General features: G+C 35.7%; 1 protein-coding gene across 4 annotated transcripts in view; it reads right to left on the reverse strand.

Moving 5' to 3' along the window:
- STAG2 (STAG2 cohesin complex component) overlaps positions 1-19736 on the reverse strand; it is a 73100-nt gene that overhangs the window by 13439 nt on the left and 39925 nt on the right. For all 4 annotated transcript variants that reach the window (XM_063170588.1, XM_063170585.1, XM_063170586.1 and 1 more), the window contains exons 5-23: positions 18415-18511; positions 17062-17138; positions 15309-15513; positions 12905-13056; positions 11630-11703; positions 11392-11515; positions 10263-10361; positions 10088-10167; positions 9465-9572; positions 8499-8610; positions 7804-7921; positions 6981-7084; positions 6042-6134; positions 5758-5847; positions 4498-4701; positions 2912-2982; positions 2490-2577; positions 2306-2386; positions 233-325 (exon numbers count right to left, since the gene is read on the reverse strand). In XM_063170588.1, the coding sequence (XP_063026658.1) occupies positions 233-325; positions 2306-2386; positions 2490-2577; positions 2912-2982; positions 4498-4701; positions 5758-5847; positions 6042-6134; positions 6981-7084; positions 7804-7921; positions 8499-8610; positions 9465-9572; positions 10088-10167; positions 10263-10361; positions 11392-11515; positions 11630-11703; positions 12905-13056; positions 15309-15513; positions 17062-17138; positions 18415-18511 (2070 nt within the window). The remainder of the gene's footprint in view (positions 1-232; positions 326-2305; positions 2387-2489; positions 2578-2911; positions 2983-4497; positions 4702-5757; positions 5848-6041; positions 6135-6980; positions 7085-7803; positions 7922-8498; positions 8611-9464; positions 9573-10087; positions 10168-10262; positions 10362-11391; positions 11516-11629; positions 11704-12904; positions 13057-15308; positions 15514-17061; positions 17139-18414; positions 18512-19736) is intronic.

The raw sequence follows: 19736 nt of genomic DNA on the forward strand, positions 1-19736 counted from the left end.
AGCCACTTTGCATAAAACATTATGCTGCCTAAAATTACTCAAAAGAATCAAGTTTAAATGGATTCTGAAATCCTATGTAGAGGAGGAGGACAAGCATACAAGCACCATGTGCACTGACACTCAAAGGGCACTCAGCTTGCACATAAGTGACAAAAATATTGGCCAGAGGAACTTTTCAGCTGCTTTAAAGTACAGTATTAGAAGACTCCAAGTAACAACAGCCACTACTAACCTGTTCCTTAACAGCAGTATTTACATTGGTCAGGTAGTGTTGACAGATTTGACAGAACACTCTCATCTGCTTCTTTAGACGTAGAAGATCCTCCTTTAAAAAGAATGATTTCATGTAACAGTTTTGCTTTTTCAATTGTACAGTCCCATACAGTGCATTCCCTTTTACAGAGCATTTCACCACAGACCTCAGTGGTGAAATGCTCTGTAAATATTCAAGTCCAGTACATTATTTTTAAAAATCACCATTACAAATAAAATTAGCAAGTAGCAATTTCCTTAATTTTGTCATTCTGTGTAGCACAGAAGAGATGGCAGTTGGGATGAAAATAGCGTAATTTTATTTTAAAAAAGCAGTAACTAAAAAACCTGTTATGTAGGAGCAGAAAACAATCTCAATAAGGGACAACGTTCCATTAGGTGCTTTTCATTCCTGCTGAAAGTACTACAAATTACATTTTGCTGCAAAACAGCTAGGTTAATCTTCATTTCTAAACTAACTTGTCAGTATTTAGCTCACCTTCTGCCATTAGGCTTGTGATAAAGCTTTAATCACAGTTACAAAAACCTCAAGACTGCTGTTTACCCTTCAAGGAGTAAGGTAACAAAACCTCCAAATCCTTCACACACCTACACTGCCTCTCAACAATCTGTGCAGCCACTTCTTATCAGGTATTTGGGGTTGGAAATGTTAAAAGCCATTAAAACACAGATGGGTAAACTAACCAGCCAGTGGTGAAGTTCATATTCACCTCTAACACCTTCAGACTGTGATTACTCACTGGACTAAAGAAGTCTCAATAGATAGGGGAAAACCACAGTAATCTGATACAGGTGTTCTCTGTTATAAGATCATTAGTATAAGTTACATAGCATGATTTTCCACTCCTGCATCTACCAGAAGCTCAAACTACAACATCCTAAAATAAAATAAAAAAAATAAAGGAAAAATGTATGTATCCTCACATTAAAATGAGAGTATTGTAGTAATGGATTATTAATTACTCATACACTATTAATGTCATGAGTTCCCTTTGTTTTCTCCCTAGTAAATTGTGAACTTTTTTTTCTTGTATTAATTACAGGCATGATAATCAAAGTGTTTAAAAAACCTGAAGAATTTCCTTGCCTCCCCTCTGACATAAAGAAAGGTGTGTTAACAATAACTCCAATAATGAAGTGCAACTCCAGCATAGATTTCCAGTAAAAAACTGGAAACTGCAGGAAAAGTAGGTTTGATTACAGGGATTACATTTTTTACTTTTGAGAAATAATTAAAATGATTCAGCACTTACAAATTCCATTCTAAACTAGCTAGGCCTTTTGAAAAAAGCCTTTTTTCATTTGGCAGTTCACACAGTGAACCACCTAATCAACTTCTTCAAGTAATGCTGGATACAGGAAATCTTAATCCTTTCTCTAAGATTTTTCAAGAAGTGAAATTGGAAAGATGACATTTGCCAGAGCTTTGCCCTTCAAGATTACTATACATAGAATCAGAACAGGGCCTGTCATCATTCCCTGAAAAAAATGAACTCAATCTTTTCACATCTTTATTTAACAATAGATTTAAAAGACCAATGAAGGGTAAAGTAGGATTGTGACATACTGAGCAATAAGAATACTATGATAGTACAAAGTCTTAGATCTCACCAACTTGTCACTGATACTTCAAGGTTTCCAAACAAATCCAAACCCACTACCTAAGAGTAGTAAGACTAACTATACTGTGTTTGGCAACTTCCATTCTACCCCTTCCTGGTATTGTTACTGTGGCTGATAGGTATCACGCTGATTTACTAGTATTTTAAAATTCAGTCAAATTAAACATAATACAAAATAAAATAATATATTTTAAATAATAAAAACAATTAAAGGAAGTACTAGGTTTGTAAAAGTAAAGAATGTGACTATAAAACTATTAATTCAGAAGAACATCTTAAAAAAGCAGGATTAGGTAGGTATCAAAATAAAAAACATTCCTAGTTTTAATTAATGCCATCACAGTTCCCACTTGATGACACTGCACTATGTACAAATGTTTATTTACTAACACAACTGGAACAAGGCATACCTTTGTGGAACTGCTTTCAGTAACTTTTGCTAGCTGCCAAAGGATTACATAATGAGTACACTGCAGTGCATGAATAACAATCTGAAATCAAAAGGAAAGAAAGCATTAGACAACAAAGACCAATAAAAGACAGCAACAAAAGGTATTTGTTGTTGTGTCTAAAGAACACATTTTAACTACAGACCTGTTCTGGCATGTCTCCATTTTCAATGCCAGTTTTCAATAGCTTGTAGTTGCAGCCAAACAAGTCCCATCTTGATAGGTCATGAGCACTGGAAGCATTGGAAACGAAGCAAAAAGTATTCTTTAACTAATACTTTTTCTACAATTTGAGGTTAACAACTACTAAAATCTCAACTGGTCAAAATTAATTAATTAGTTGCATTTTTAAATTTATGTTGAAAAAGCCCAGTCACTGAATACCTCCCCACCCAAACCAACACACACACAAAAAATAAAAAACCCAAAACAATCCCATGAAGTTGCATTAAAAAGATGCATCATATTAAAAACAAACAACCCCCTCACCACAAACCCTGATACTGAATTAAAAACAAGCAATTCCCCCACCACAAATCCTGACTGACATGTACAGAAGCCACTTACTTGTGAAAAGCAGTGATTCTCTTCAGTGTTGACAAGACTTGATATGCATCATCTTCATCAGGTTCCTCCCCCTATTTAATGATCATACAGTGAGATACCTCAAGCAGTGTAGTCTCAGTGAACTGGGGAACTTAATACAACCAAACCCACAAACCCCCAGACTGGGGGCAGGAGAGGGTGCAGACCTGATTCTAAATTATTGATAAAATATTTATCATGTCACATATGCTTTCAGAAGAGTCAGAGAGACAGGGCAGTCAGCAGTTCATATCTAGAGATGGAGACAATGATGTTAAAATGTCTTTTCCAACCTTGACAATTCTAGGATTCTATCAAATTGCAGCTGAGGAAGAGAGAAGGGGAGGGGGGGGCAGGGAAGAAGAAGGGAGAAGAAAAGGGAAAAGCCTAGGCTAGTGAAATACAATGTATAATGTAGGTGCTCCTATTTTCTCTGAAGAATCCAGCAGAGGCCACTGTCAGACAAAAGACACTGGACTAGATGGGCCACAGGTCAGTACCTCAGTCTTACTTTAATCACAGAAAAGAGTCTCTGAGTGAGGTAAGGGAACTGGTTTGTTCTAACCTTCCTGTAAGTTCTGACAAACTTGCATTTAGTAAAAAGAGTAAAAATCAAAGGGTCAAAAAAGTATCTGTTTGTACATAAGATAAACTATCTGGGGTCAAGAAACTCCTCCTCAGTCTAGCAGAGATAATGCAAGTTTTACTATTCTGTAGTTGCACAACCTATCAAAGAACTAAGGATTTCAACACTTCCACCAGAGTATTTGCCTTTTTCCTTCAAGCCAACTTTGACATCTCATTTCCTTGCTTTACCTCTCATTCTTTCTTTTCATCACAAAGGGAAACAAATGTGCACATTTCTTGTTTGGGATTTCTAGAATGGAATTCTAGTTTGGAACAAAAAGCAAGAGAAAAAGGAGAGCTTGATAAACTACATGCATCTGAGAAATGTTAAGAATGAAGCTGTCAAAAAGACATTTCCTATGCTCCTCACCACAGATGAAAAGGAGAAACAAATTTTGTCTGAATGTCAGAGATCCCACATAGTAAAGTTAAGTATCAGGAGATTCTCACTTCTCAGATCAACACAGTGTGGGAACAAAGTTATTTTTGATCTACTAACTGCATCTGCTTGCATTCAGGAAGGGAGGGGGAGTGTTAGAGATTTTGATATTTAACAACAGCAACATGCAACCACAGGCAAGACTAGCAACAGTAGTACATCTGAGGAGAATCCTAGGGGAATTACAATACTACAACTCTCAAAAATGAAGGCCTCAAAAGCTAAGAGTAAAAAGTTTATGCATTTAATTGTTTATCTGAAACTTATCCCAAATTCCCAAAGGACTCTTGTCAAAAGGAGACCAAAATTGAAGACTCACTACAAGAACAGCCTGTGTTCACACTATCACAGCAGCGATATCGTTGTATTATTGCACTTGACTTAAGGGTTTTGAAAACCAGAGGGAAGCTCCCATCCTTAGCTCTGACTTGCAGAGAAAGACAGAAAAAATACTGAAAATATTTACAAGGGCAGGAAAAGGTGATCTTGCACATTAAAATACCTCTTGCAGGAAGTCCTCAAGCAGTCGATTAAACTTGTCTGCCAATTCATCTATTAACTGACTTCTTGCAATGTCAACCCTGTTAAAGATTGTGAACTCTTCGTTACAGAGAGCATGGTAGGTTTTTGAACAGGCTTCCAAAACATCTATATCTGTGTGCTTCTCCACAATGTCCCGGATTTGTCGCAGTAAGGCATCCAAATGCTACAAGGAAGACAAGCCAAAGAAGAAAATATATATTATTTTTATTTTCATATATATATATATACATGCAAATACACACAGGCATATTTAATAAACCTTAAAGAATTTTAAAAGGTGAATTCTGTTAATTACTTCTGTAACTATAATCCAGAACACAAACATCTCCTAGAAAATCAGTGAAGCTCCTGAGAAATTAAGTCTATTTATCAAAAATTAAGTTGGAGTTTGTCAAAGACCAAATCACAGAAGTAATTAAAAGTTTGCTACCGTTGGTATGGTCTTATCTAACACTTGAATTTGCAATGACAACTGAACAACACAGAAGTATTTACCTCCCACATAAACATTTATGCATGTTTATGTGTGCCTTAAAAGCTGTATAATTGAAGTTTTAGTTTCATAACACTCTACTGTCCACCAACTAAAGCCAACTTCAGCTGTTCATATATTCCTCCCTCAACCTGAGTTGCTCACTGCTGCTCTATCACTGCTGGCTGTGCTGTCAACTACACATTCCATCACTTTTTAACTCTAATGATTTCCAGCTACTTCCTTCACAATGCAGTAGCACATCTGAGAAGGAGACAGAGATGAGAGCAGCTTCAACTTCATCATCATAGCAGATAAAATGAGAGCAGTAACTACATCATTTGTGATCTGGTATCCTTCCTCTTTTTCATGCAATGATGATGGTGGTTTTCTAGCTTCAGTGACAGAAAAAGAGAACTTACTGAGCTGTTTCTATAAGCTTTATCTGTCAGACAGCTATCACAAATATGACCATAACCCAGCAATAAATGTTCTCAAGTTCATTTAATTGGAAGATTTTCTGTTAAAGCTGGCCAGACAGGCCTTAGAAAACTCATATTTTCAGTATCTCTAAGAAGAGCAGTCAGTCACAACTCTGAAATTGAAGTCACACTATCAGTAAGGGTTACAATAATTAAAATCTCCTTTACACAAAAAAACACTCCTAAAATGGTGACTGAAATTCCAGTGACAAAGTCTAAATTCTGGGACTTTTCCTTTAATGTTTGTGTGTGGAAGTTACTGTACCTTTTCTAATCGCCCCGTTGTATAGATTTCCAAATCAAAGTATTGTGGCAACTGCAGTAAGTTGGTGACTTTTTCTGCATCTACAGAATACTGTAAAATTGGCACAGAAAAAAAGTTTAGTTGATAAAGTCATGGACAACGTAATTCATTATAGAACAAGTAAATATAAACAAAGATTAGTAAGAAAATAATAAAACTCGTGGCAAGCCGCATCATTAATTAGAGAAATATACTTGTAAACATTTCAACAATCATCCATCAGCAAGGAATGGAATCAAACCTACCTTTGCTAGCAACTGAGGAAGTGCCACTGCAAAAAGCTCAGTAATTTTTGTCCTGTCATCCAACTGGGTTTTCTTTTCCTTTGCTGTCAGCACCTAAAATATTGGCATTGTGAGAATTTTACAGCTAAAAGTTCTGGTGCAAAGTTTCATTATCAATAATGAAATGATGATTAGGTAGATGGACCTATAAAATTACTGTAACATATCAATGTAAAGCAGGAGGAAAGTGTGCAATTAAAAAAAAAAAAAGAAGAAGAAAAAACCAACATTCAGCATTCAAAAAAGAGATTAACTAAAAAAACAGAAGTGATAACTTAGAACAAAAGGTTTACCTTCCCTGCAACAAAATACCATGACTGAAATGATAATGTAAGAATGGGGAGCCCATCAGCTTAAAATTTTTAGTAATATTTACTCAATTAATTTGTCAATCCTATTTTCATACAAGCTTTCAACCTGTTCTTAAATGTGTTTCTTACCAAAAACATGACCCAGTCTTGAGAGAAGACTGCTTAATGTCTTCCCAAAAGAGGCTGTCTAAACTCCATATAATCACAGAAAAGCCAACTGGTGGACTGGCCTTCTTTCAAGAGACTATGTGGTGTATTTTCCTTTCCCTCATTTTGTTCTTTCCCACTGAAAATAGTTCCAGCTTTTCCCAAACATTGATTCTAGTCCTCCTTTCAAATCAATACTGTTTTCAAAATCAATTTTTATTATCTTTACTAGTACAAACAAATGCAGTAATTTGAACAGTACCAAGCACGTGCCCGAGTCCAGAAAAAGCAAACTAGCCAGGGTAGTCAGATGTGGAGACCAAAGCTCCATCTCCCATCTCAGTCCCTTCAGCAGCAATAGCCTATAATCTCTTCCTTGTTCCCACAGTGGCCCCACAGAGCCATTCCCACATCCCCAGGTGAGCAGTTTTTTGCTTCCTACCCTTTTCCCCGTTCCTCTTCCCACCGGAGGATGACATTCAGCCGCTTGCCGAATTGTACAGAGCATGATTTCAATCAGAGCGCTTTCCTGCCTGTCTGTTAAAGCTGAAATTTAAGAAACAGATGTTAACACATAACTTATTTTTCATTTACCACAAGGATTGAGGTATGTTGGGATTTTTGTCTGGGTTTTGGGGGTTTTTCCAGCTTTTTTGTTTAAGGCAAATAGACAGACATGTAGACCAACAGCTCATTTCTGGAGATGGGGGTCACAGAGAGGATATAGTAAGTACCTTAAAAAACACCACCAGAAAATACTGAAAAATTTAGGGAATATCACTGGATGGGTCACAGGATAGGATGGAATAAAGACTTAAGTTTTATAATTATTTTACTTCCTTTCTATTTTTCAGAGGTCCATTTACTAGGACCTATGAAATACAGAATTATACCAGGGGTTTTGTTTGGGTCTACTGTCATCAAAGAAATTATGTTACTTTTCCTTATGGTAGTTTTAACAATAAATTAACCAGTTTCACAAGTAACTTAGTTTCTCTATGCCAAAAGTGCAGCCTGAACTTGTGGAACACCAAGGCAACATAGCATGCTAATTCCTTCTCTTTTCTTCTAACCATGGCTCTTGTGTAACACTTCCGTATCAGGTGGTGATCTCTTTCTACACTTCCTCACATTTCATAATTGGTATTAGTGACTTTTTATAGTCATGGAAACAAAGAAAATATTTGTAAACATATTTTTTCCTTATTTCAAGCCTAACAAAAACTGCACAGCAATATAAACAAAGATCTACAAAAATCTCTTACGTTCTTCTCCATTGAGAGGCTCCTCCAGCAGAAGACTGTTCATACATTCCCAGTCCTTCAAGAGGTCTGTTGCACAGTCCCACATGCTGTCCACAAGATAAGCAGCATGTTCATGCAACTAAAATAAGAATATATTTAAGTATTTTATCAGCAATGAAGATTATTACAGAACTATAATACAGAGTGTTTCTCATGCTTGGCTCCTGCCTGTGGCAAAAATACAGAGCAAGTTTTGCAAGCTCTCTAGTTAAACAGAAGATTTTCTTCCCCAATTAACTTAAAAAGATTAATCCAGATCAACAGCTACAATGAGTAGTGCTACAAAATCTGTCTGAACCTGGGGGATAGGTGAGTAGGGATTGTGGGATTTTTTGCTTTTTTTCTCTGTCCCCTTTTAAATCTATCAATTCATAATTTCTTTACACTTACACATCATCATGTTTGTCCGAGTAGCACTCATAGCCTGTCTCAATACTGTACTGACATGTCTTTCAAACAAACACAGCCTTACAAAACAGTCTTTTGACCCCCATGTTGCTCCAACAACAAGAAAACCAGGACATGGACCATGGTAATTAACCAATGAGTGGGAAAAAAAACAACCAACAAAATTTAACTGACAAAAATTAGAACAACAACAAAAACCCCACACACACACACCACAAAAACAAGGACATCCCTGAAACTCAACTTACTTCACTTTCCAAAAAGAAAAACACTAATGTCTTCACAAGATTAGCATTTGGACTTTGTCTTCCTCTCCTTTTGAGAATTCCATCATCTTCAGTATCTCTGCGGCTGAAAAGCCTAAAAGAAAAATTATTTCTTGACAACTTTCTTCTTCATTGCCTTCACCATAGTCAATTCACATCAAGATGTGAAAAACCTTCCAAGGTTTTTACACACTAAATACCTTGTTGCTTTGCTCCATATTTTACTTTGAAAGGAAGTAATCTGGGACAAGTATCATTTGAACAATTTCAAATATGCATTTTATATATGCTGAGTTAATATGCCACTGACTGTTTCCAGTGGGATGTATGATTACAACAAAATGCTTTACAAACATCAATGATAATTGCAGGTGCTTGAGGTCCTATGCTCCTCCTCAGCAAATGCTATTTTCTGAACCTCCCTACAAGAGACTTTAAAGCAGCTAAGAAATATTGAAAGGAGGTCTGAAAAATATTAGATGGAAACTCTATTTTGTTCTCCTACACACCTGACATGCTGGCTTTTTAGTGGATTTTTTAAATGAAAATATTTTATGAAATGGTCGTATGGGACAATGGGGAAGAGGCAGGCACAGGGGAGGAACTACAAATGGGAAAACACTCCTGATTGAAGCCCAAGTTTTAGGGCCCAAACTACATAAGCATTTTAAGATGTTTCACAGGGAGAATGGGAAAGGAGAAGACATAGGAACATTTTTATTCTATTCCCTGAAGGAACAAGCTTTCAAATGAAGTCCAAACTTCTATTTCCCATTTGGAAAAACTACAGCAGTTTAGAAAATAGAGTAATATTACATTGTCTCTTCTTTCTTAAGGCCACTTTATGTTTCATTTTTTCCTTCTCTTGATTAAATCTAATGAGAACCATCATATTAATGCACACAAATCTACAGGACCAAGAAGTTAACTGTAATTTCTCCATCTTACTTTTTATAAAGAAATTCCCCTGCGGCAACTGCCACTGGCCGATGAGCTGAATAAACCAGGTGGTAGACATTTTCACAGTCTTCTGCAGTCAGAACTTCTTCACTACTCCTAGGGGTAGGGATGGGAAGAAGAAAAGAAAGAAAGAAAGAAAAAACCAAAAAGGCTGAGTCAACAAAGTATGAACTCTAATGAGGGAGATGGAAATGAATGAGAAGCTAAACCTTTTCCTTCAATTTATCATCCTAAAACTCCAGTCTTAGCTCCAAAGTCTGCCTGAACAAAACACATTGATGAAGTATGAGCTATTGCCAGAAGGTTATGCTCAGGAGTTCAACTACTGTGTAACATTCAATATATTCTGTGTTCTTCATTTCAACCCTTCCATGATAGGTTTTAACTATAAGTCCCTAGCCCTTACACCTACTGAACTGAGGGAGATAAGCAGTAACACTGTTCTAGACAGATTACTTTTGGAATTTCATTTTCTTTGAGTGTAAGATGCACAGACATTTCTACAGCCTTCAGATTATCTGAAGTGTCATGCTGCTGGCCTCACCCACAAGGCCAACACTGAAGTTTTGATATTTGTTATATGTCAGATAAGGAAATATACATGTACTTACTGTAAAACAAGAGTGAGTAATTTTATTGCTTGGACTGCAACGTCATATTCTTTGTCAAGAGTCATAGACACAATTCTATCCTAAGAACATAAAAGAAAATATTTTTGAAGAGGAAAGATGTGTAATGCAACTTTTAAAAAAATCATATGTACTCAAAGTAAGAAATAACACTAACCTTGAACCGACTGGTGAAGAGTTCCAATTTGGAATTAAGTTCCTTATTATAGTAAAGCCCTTGCAAAGCAGTTAGGCATTTGAGTCTTACTTCTCCTTGCTAAAATAAAAGTAAGAACTGAATTAAAAGTCAAATATAGGATACTGATGTGATCTTCATGTCATACAGGATAAGCTTCTTTTATAGTGAGAATTAATTCAAAAACAAAGATTAAATGCTGTCACAATACTCTACGAATAATCATGTTAATGACATAAGGATATAACCTTCTTTGTAACAAGGCAGTGAAGCAACAAAAACTAACAAAACCCCCCAAGGTCTTCCTGCAGTTACCATCTCCATAAAACTAAATACATCTGTTTCATTCTTTCTAAACACTCAAGATATTTGTATCATAGATGACCACTCCTTGTTCAATCAAAATTATTACATAGATAAAGAGAGCAATACTCCTCTTGAAATACAAGATCTGCTTCAGCAGAGAACATGTTCTAAGGTAAAGATGACCTCACTCCACTGCCAGAGGTTACTGGGTTTTTACACCAAGCCAATGAACAGCACAGCAAGACTAAGCATCCCTCAGTTCTTTCACTTAAAATTCAACAGCTTGAAGTTTCTGATGCAAGAACTGAGGCGATGTGCTGACTCAATAATGAGTCAGGGAGTATTTGTAAACCATATTGACCTCTCCAAGCAGAGAATAATCTCTAGGTGGTAGTCGGTAAATAACAGCTTCAGGCACTAACCAGCACAAAAGGGGGTTTTTCCCATACTTTTTGCAGCTAGATGAGAATGCCAGAGTTTCATAACTTGACAAAACAGAGTACTGCCAGGCTATAGGGATGATGTGTTAACTTGAAACAGTTGAGCATGATGAACTAGAAGTTTGCATCAGCAATAAATAAATAGAAAACACCATTTGCCTACAAATAACAGTTTCTTTAAAAAAAATCTATATGTACTCTCTAAAAACATTCAAGTCTGGCTTATATGCATTTTGAAATGCCAGTACTTCTGAGTGATAAGGACAGCAGTGATCAACTCAAACAGTTAAGAGATCCAAACCTAGTCTGGAAAGATCAATAACTAAAACCAAGGAGTTCTGCTCCTTTTGCTCTGTGCCGTTTACCTTGTCATGCATAGTCCATCCCACATATTTTAAGTAGCTGTCATTGAGGAAGGCATCACTGTACATTTTCATCCATATTCCAATCTCCTCTATGCAGATGGCTCTTATTTCAGCAATTGCATCTCTGTGGAGAGAAGTGGGGCAGTAAGTTCAAAGAGATGAATAATTAGAAATAATCTGCCCCCAGCTTCCAGAATAAATTAATGATGCTACACATTACTTACTGAGAGAAACTTACCGATATCTATGCACAAAAACACCCTTAAATATTGCATTCATCATGTTTTCTATTTCATCCTGATTTTCTTGAAGCTGAAAGAATGTAGAGAGTACATAAACAGTGAGCAGCACTTTTACAGTCAGATCAGATGGTGCTGATGCTAGACAAACTAAATTAACATTTACAATATGACCATTAAATCCTTTCACAGATCTGTTTCACAGTACAATATGCTATTATTTAAGAAATTATACCTACCACAGTATACAAATTTTAGTAATTCTTGTTACTGGGAAACTGTTCTTCAAGTGTAACAAAGACATCTTGTGTTTCTGAAAGGCCCTTCTTAATTTGTAAGAAAGCCTGATTTAATTTTCTAGTAACATCATTGCTTTTTTACATATCTATGTATCACTCACACTAGGACAGGCCCTGCACACATATTTAACAAAACTACATTGAATGGCTTGTTCAGAGATCAGTCTCGAACTGCAAGATCTTTGGGAGGTGATCAGAAGGCAAGCTTGTTAGTTTGTCTCAACTGTCAGGAAAAAAAGTCCTTAACAGGTAACAGTACAAATGCTGAAGAGCACAGGTGAGATGTTTCCTTTGATCATGAAGAAGTTATTCCTAACATCTAAAAACCAAAAACCTAAAAGAAAACAAACATCACCACCATCACCCAAAAAACAAAAAACCAAACCACCAATTGCCCCAACAGTACAAACTGAAACCTGATTGAATAAGGGCTTTCAACAAGACAACATTGTCAGCAATGAATCAGCAAGTCTCTTTCACACAAAAGAAAGAAAACAGAAGTAGACTGCATTTTCAACTTTGATAGTGCTTTCTGTACATGAAAAAAGCCTTATCTGAAGCCTTTAAATACATTTTCTGCTGAGATCATTACTGACATTATAAAAGCAGTATTTTGCTCCAAGATCACGGAGATCTTCTCTAGAAGCCAAAACCTGTCAATGTGTGGTAACTTTCAATACATATTTGAGCTAAATGTAGGAAACTCCTCAAGAAATACAACAAAAATGTATCTATTACTGATTGCAATCTCTCTCACTAACCTCACTGCAACACTACTATTTTTAAGACTCTACATTTACTTCTTTTTACAGAAAACCAGACAGTAGGAAGCACCTTGCAAAGTTGTTTAAGCATTAAATATGAACAACCTGAAGAGCTAGAGATAGATAACTACCAAAACCAATTAGAAAACAAGATTAATTATTAGTGGCCATTTATGAACATTCATATTTATGAATACTTAGTTGGACTAACCTCTTTTCTCTTCTGTAGTAAGAGTTCCAGCCTATCATTAGCTCGTTTCCCAATGATTTTATTTCGTTCTGCTTCATACTGCCGCTGTGTGTTGTCCATGTTAATACTTAGATTTAATGCCACATTCACTAAAGCAGTCATTAGTTTCATGGCTACAAAAGTAAGTGAAAAGAATAAGGATTATTTAAAAGGTTACCTGATCTAAGAAAACTTAGAAGAAAAATCTTGACACCTCTTCTGGTGAACCCTTGCTGTATCTATGAAAATATATTTAGTGTAATTTTCTGATACACAAACTTAGGCAATGTTTTACCAAGCACTACATCATTATTTATCAACACAATAGATGCAATATTGCTATTCTGTTCTTTTTTATCACTTCTTTAATGTTTTAAGCATTAGTTTTATTATATATACATTATTAGTATTGAATTGAGAGATACAGGACCTGTTTCCTCCCCAAAATGAAGGAAGAACGTAAGATTAATAAACTTAGCCCAAGAAATACTAGAATAATGTTATCAGAGTCAGTTAGACTGATACCATTCAGTCTTAAACATATAAGAATTTTTTTTCTTCAAAAGGAAATGTCTTAGACAACCAACACCACCATATCACATCAGTCTTTTCTACTCAATTTAATTTTTAAAAGGTGCAGGTTTTCAAAAGATTCATTTATTAGCAGAAGCAGAGAAAGCCCATTAGCCGACTACAAGCTAGAAAACCAAAATATACAACACACTTGCGTGGGATTTTTGTGTCCTTTTATTTTTAGCTCAACCCTTTTTAAAAGAGTGCAGACAAATACTCCTTTTTCAGAAAGTAAAAGGTGATCAATTGTGTACTTGCTTGCCATGTGAGCTTCTGTAGTAAGGCATAAAAGGGCTTGCACTGGCAGAGCAGACACTGAAAATTCCTGTGCATGTATCACCAGCATAAAGCTAACGAGCAAGGCTTAAAGACATGCAGTTACATTGAAATATCATCTCACACTGTGATCTCCAAGACTAAAGAACAAGTCTGAGTTAATCACAGAAGCTGAAACTAACAGAAGTACCAGTAAATATGGATACAAGGATTTTGCTGGCACTCTTTTCCATATAAAATATGATCTTCAACAATGCAAATACTAAAACTCAGACGAACACACAAAACCAACAGAATTCACTGCTGATGTGAACAAATGAAAACACATGGCTTATAAAAAATATTTTGTTTGAAGGAAACTAACACGCAACAGGGCAATTTCTGCAACTTTTATTCAGGCACAACTCCAATTTAAAAAAAAAAAAAACAAAGGTAATAACTTGCTTTTTAAGACCTAGAATTGTATTAAGTCATATAGCGCAACAGTCAAAACTGATGATACAGTAGAATCTGTAAATTCTCCTGAAATAAAAAGCGCTGTTTCTCTCTCCATAAGAAATGCTCTGGCTGGTAGAAGTCACACAGCAGCAGCCCCATGTGCAGTGTGCTAATGTAAATTCAAGAGGGCTATCAAGTATGCAGAAGGACTGACAGACATGACAGACAGGACTGAAGCCAGCTGTAAATCAGCCAGGTCAAGAGAAGCTAACAATAATTACTTCCTGTGTGGCAAAACCTCAGTTTCACACTCTGCCTCATTTTACCTCGCTCAAAGTAAAATTGTTACCATAATCTCACATAAGCTGACAGCCACACAATGCCATTCACTATCCTTCCTCAGTTATCAGTGCAAGTTTAAGACTCCCTTATCCAAGAAGCTCATCCTCTGTCCACACAAATACATGTTTCTTTGAAACATTCCATACTTAACTCATAAAGGATTTCTTCACAATTAACATACTGGGAAAAAATTGTATGAAGAGGTCAATTACATACAACACAAATAAATTTAGAGACTGTATTACTGATGAAAAAATTATTTTAATGATTTCTAATGCAAAGAATGGAAATGCTACTTTACATAGCACCATGGCCTCAATATGTAGCACAATTTCAGTTTGTAGTAAAAATTGCATCCAACATAAACTACAACTTCTGTTTGACTTAATGCAGAGCATGAACAGGTTCAACTGCATTTGAGATTAAAAGACACCTACACCCTTATTTATGATCAAAGACAATCTAGTAGAATCAACTAGATTTCCTTCTATTTACTTTTCTACTAAAGGTAACAAAAATTAAAATACCAGAGAGCTAGAATGTTTAAAAATAGTGCTGTGTTTCTAGTAACAAAAATCCAAGATAAAAAGCTGTCCCAAAGATGAAAACTATCACAAAATAAAACACAAGTTGAATGTTGAATATCAAGAAGTTCAAGCAGAGTAATTCTGTTCTGTGCAACACAAAACATTAAATGTAAGCAATACCCAAATAAATGTAATTAATAGTAATACCCAAATAAATAGAATTCACTGACCTGCCAGTGTGCTAGTGTGCCGAAAGGCTCTGACCTGTGAGTCTGACAGGCCTGTGAGCAGGGAAATGACAGTGTCCATCATGTACTCATCATAGATGATGCTGTACTGACACTGTCGGACGAGCACGCCAATGAACTCACAAAAACTGGATTTGAACTTTTTCCACTGGGGGCCAGCCATAGTTAGTGGATAATCTCCACTATCCTATTAAAACACAGAAAAGGAAATTCTTTCAAACACTTTAAAAGTTATTTCATTAAATAAAGATTAAGAAGAGATACGTGCAACTTTAAAGCCAAAATCTCAGAGGCCTTAAAAATGATACATCAGAAGAATATGATTCCATAAATATGAATATACTTTGCAGCTGAGGCTTGTTATAACACAAAGACAACATTCTAACTACTAGTTCCTCTTTTTTGTTTGACACAAAGTAAATGGAAAAAAATTATTTGCCTTACAAATCTTTGCTACACTAGAATCATCATACGAACAGTTAGGGGACAAGTTTAGGAACGGGTTGGGATCATAAGGAAGTTGACAGGGAAATGATTACATAACAGACTTAAACTTCCTAAGGCATAAAATTACCTACTACAACACCTCAAATATAACAAATGTGTGCCCTCTCCTGATATGGGAGCCTTTACAAATCATGGTGAAATGACAGGGACAAATAAAGAATCGTTTGTGTCACTGCCACTGTGAACAGTTTCTTTAGAGGCTGAGCAACAAAACAGGTTGAAAAATAAAGTAAGTATCTATGAAAAGGGATTAGAAATCTGAGAGCTGCTCATTAGAATTCTATTACAATAAAGAGTCAGCATGACATAGTGATAAAAAAACCCATGTACCAACAGTCCCAGGTGTGGCTTTATGAATTTCACACAATATTGCCTTAGAGTAGTCAAATCTATTTATGCATTGAGGTAGTTTTAAGGAATACTAAAATTCCTTTAAAGACAAGGATATTACATTATCTCCTCAGAGTTATTGATATTTTTAATTATTGGAGGAGTGGCAGTGGAGAGAATTGTGTCTGTACTAGACAAATTCGGAGCAGAGGTTTCAAAGCTACATTTACATTCTCTGAACACAGGATGAAAGGAACACCACTCAAACCCAGGAAAATCAAAAACAAATGAAAGCCAAATGAAACAAACAAAAAAACCCAAAACAAAAACAAAATAAAAACTACAAAAAAACAAGCAAAACAAAAAGAACCCCATCACCCATCAAAAAAAAAAAAAAAAGAAACCAATACATCTCATTTACCCCAACACTCTGTGGAACAGAAAGTGACAATTTAAAGGGATAAAATTATAATCTCCATCAAAGGAAAAGCATTAGTCTTCAACTGGAAAACAATCAAATTTAAATCCCCACGATTTGTAGATAAATGAATGCATAGAAATAAATTCAGCAACCATTTTAAGAGACAATATAAGGCCCCATATAAACAGCAAGATAGGGAGGCATCCCCCAGTGCCACCAAAGTAGGAGTTCCCACTACTCAAAAACTGAAAGTCAATATTGATTTCTTAAACCATTAATAAAATAAGTTGCATACATGCAGAGCTTTACTTCTTAGTCTTTTAAGTTCAGTGAAATAAGAGTTAAACATTTTCATTCATAAAATTTGTAACTCCATATTCTTGAAACAAATGTCTTGAAATAATCGTGATCCAGCCAGATTAGGACAGGTAAAAGGAAAATAAAAATGAATACATAACCAGCACTTCATTAAATTACCTCATCAAATTCTTCAGTCATTTTTCGGATAATTTCAGAATTCTGCATATGTCGGAACATCTCTGCTGTAACAACTCCTACAATTTAGATATTAGGTCATTAGCACTGTTAATTTGAAAGCTGTAGATGGCAGATGACATACCTCCTGCTACAATGTCAAAATAACCCATTTTCACCAAACCTACTGATTACACATGTATATTTTTAATAAATTTCACTTTTTTTTCTTCTATCATTCCTGTATAACACATACATAACCCCTTTTATTTATGTGGGGTTTAGTCTTATTCTTCTTAAGAAGTGTATTTGTGTGCATGTACACACACATCTAGAATTTACTCATTCACTCAATCAGAAGTCAAAGGTACTTGTGCCAGGCCTCTGTACCAGAGAGCATTCACTTCACCATCTGAAGTGACCTTTGGGGACTCAAGATTCTAAATAGTGCAAGACAATTTCCAACAGCTGTATTGCTACTTCTTCTCTTCTGCACTATAATAAACAGAGCACTTGCATAAAATTTCTATTTGTCTTGGCCTCAAATTGTTAGACCTCCCAAAGTTTACTGGAAAAATTCATGACAAGGGTCATCACAGAAATCATTAAAGGATTCTGCAGCTTTATCTTGTAACAGAAATCAAAAGGTCACTATTCCTGAAAGTGCAGATAACCTCTGAGGAACACTGTTCGCTTTCTGGAGATTCATACTCATTTAAAAGTTTATCAGGACAGAGAAGCACTTGAGCAGAACAAATTACATCCAGTCCTCCTCTACCAAGCACAGTGACACTGCAAGGCAAGTTACCTTCTCTTCAAGAGGAGGTGAGAGATAAAAGAATGGAGGACATGGAAATGAGGAAAGAAAAATCAGAAAATAAAGAAAAAAATATGGAAACACAACCTTACTGTAGACAGGCTACCATAAAGCTCTTCATAATATCTTTTGAAACAAGCATGTCTACAAAAGCTATGAAGCAACTTTAATCAATGATGAAACACAGGTACATCCAAATTAGAATTCCAAGCCTGAATACCCTGAACTACTAGTGAGAGGAGAAATGATTTTCTGAAATAATAGCAGGAACAAAAGAAGAAGCAGCACATGTTAAGTACCAGTACTGATTTCTATCTGCTGTAAATACAAAAGGCTTAATCAACACTTTAAACTACATTATAGGATTTCGAAACCTCCTGCTCCCACATTCAGAAATACTTGTTTAACTCCACGAACCTGAAAATGTAAACTAGCTCTGGGGATGAAGCAGTCTTACAGCCTCAGTGGTATGAAAGCAAAGACTGAGAATCATGCTGTAATATTGCTTCAATGGATGAGTAACCAATTGAGTATCTTACCTTTGCAGCCTGAACACTGAATAAAGAAGTTGATGAGATCAAGAAGTGCTATATCTCGGTCATGTTTGTATGACTCTATCCAGTCATCCACTACAGACTGAAAGAAAACAAAAAGGCACTGCTCAGTTTTCATAAATTGAAGACATTGTTACTTAACTGCTTTCAAGTAAGTAATTCTTCTTCATCACTTTAAGTAACTTGAAAACTCTCTTTTTTGATTATACAAAACTAAATGTTTAAATGTCCTTTTACTGCTGTATGTTCTCAAGAACTTATTTTATTCTATAAACATATACCAGTACAAAACTGACACCTGAACATAAAGCACAGGAATACCACATCCTTCTACAGTAACACTTTTGGGAAGAACCCAAAAAATAATTGGGGTATTTTACAGAATCAGGTTTTTTATTTACACCCTCCCCCTGCTGTGCCAAGCCATTGATATTTCTTTGAAGATATTATTTGTACATTCAATTCCAAGAGCTACAGCTCCCTATATTCTTCAAAAAATGTGTCCCTTGGATGAACTTTGCTTCATCCACATTTGCCATAACAGGATGAACAGCACTGCCCTACACTCCATGGATGTTAATTACTCTATAGTCACTAAGCCAAAGAGGAATAAGCACATTTTATTAAAAGACCTTAATGTGAAGCGACTAAACCTGTGAAAATCATTTTGAGAAAACAGAATTTACATGCAATTATGTTTTAACCATCCATTTGTAGAGTACAAACCATCTACTGCCAAGGTCATAAAACACAGACAGACAATTTTATTAACATAGGTACAAGAGACTCGCTGTAGTATCAAGTTTTCATGTTTGACTTCTTTTAATATGTCAGTACCCTTCCCTAAATGATGGAGTAATTCAGAATTTCAAAAGACAGCTGGACTATGCACCATCTCCAAGGCTTCCTTGTCTGTATTCTCAGTGCTCACTCTCACAGCCAATATTGCTGTGAGGATAAATAAAACATATTGAAGAAAAATTTCTGAACAGAGATACAGCTAAATCCCTCTTCCCTGAATCTCAGATTGTTTATAGTGTCATGCACAACTGTTTGTCAGCACAACAAAAACAATGAAAAACTCAAAGTGAAGCTGTCATGCTCTTTCTAGGAGGAAAAGAACCTATGAACTGGACCTGAGTGGACTGACCTGAAGGGATGAATGAAATTTGGAGAAAACAAATTCGGCTTCTAAAGAAGGCCATCATGTAAGAACTGAAGAATGATAGGAATGGAATAAATATTTCCATTAGGCAGCCTTGTGTTCAGAATCTATTCAATTTAAAGAAGTGCCAGCAAAACAGTTG

This window comes from Melospiza melodia, chromosome 16 (genome assembly GCF_035770615.1).
Source record: "Melospiza melodia melodia isolate bMelMel2 chromosome 16, bMelMel2.pri, whole genome shotgun sequence".
Taxonomy (NCBI): Eukaryota; Metazoa; Chordata; class Aves; order Passeriformes; family Passerellidae; genus Melospiza; species Melospiza melodia.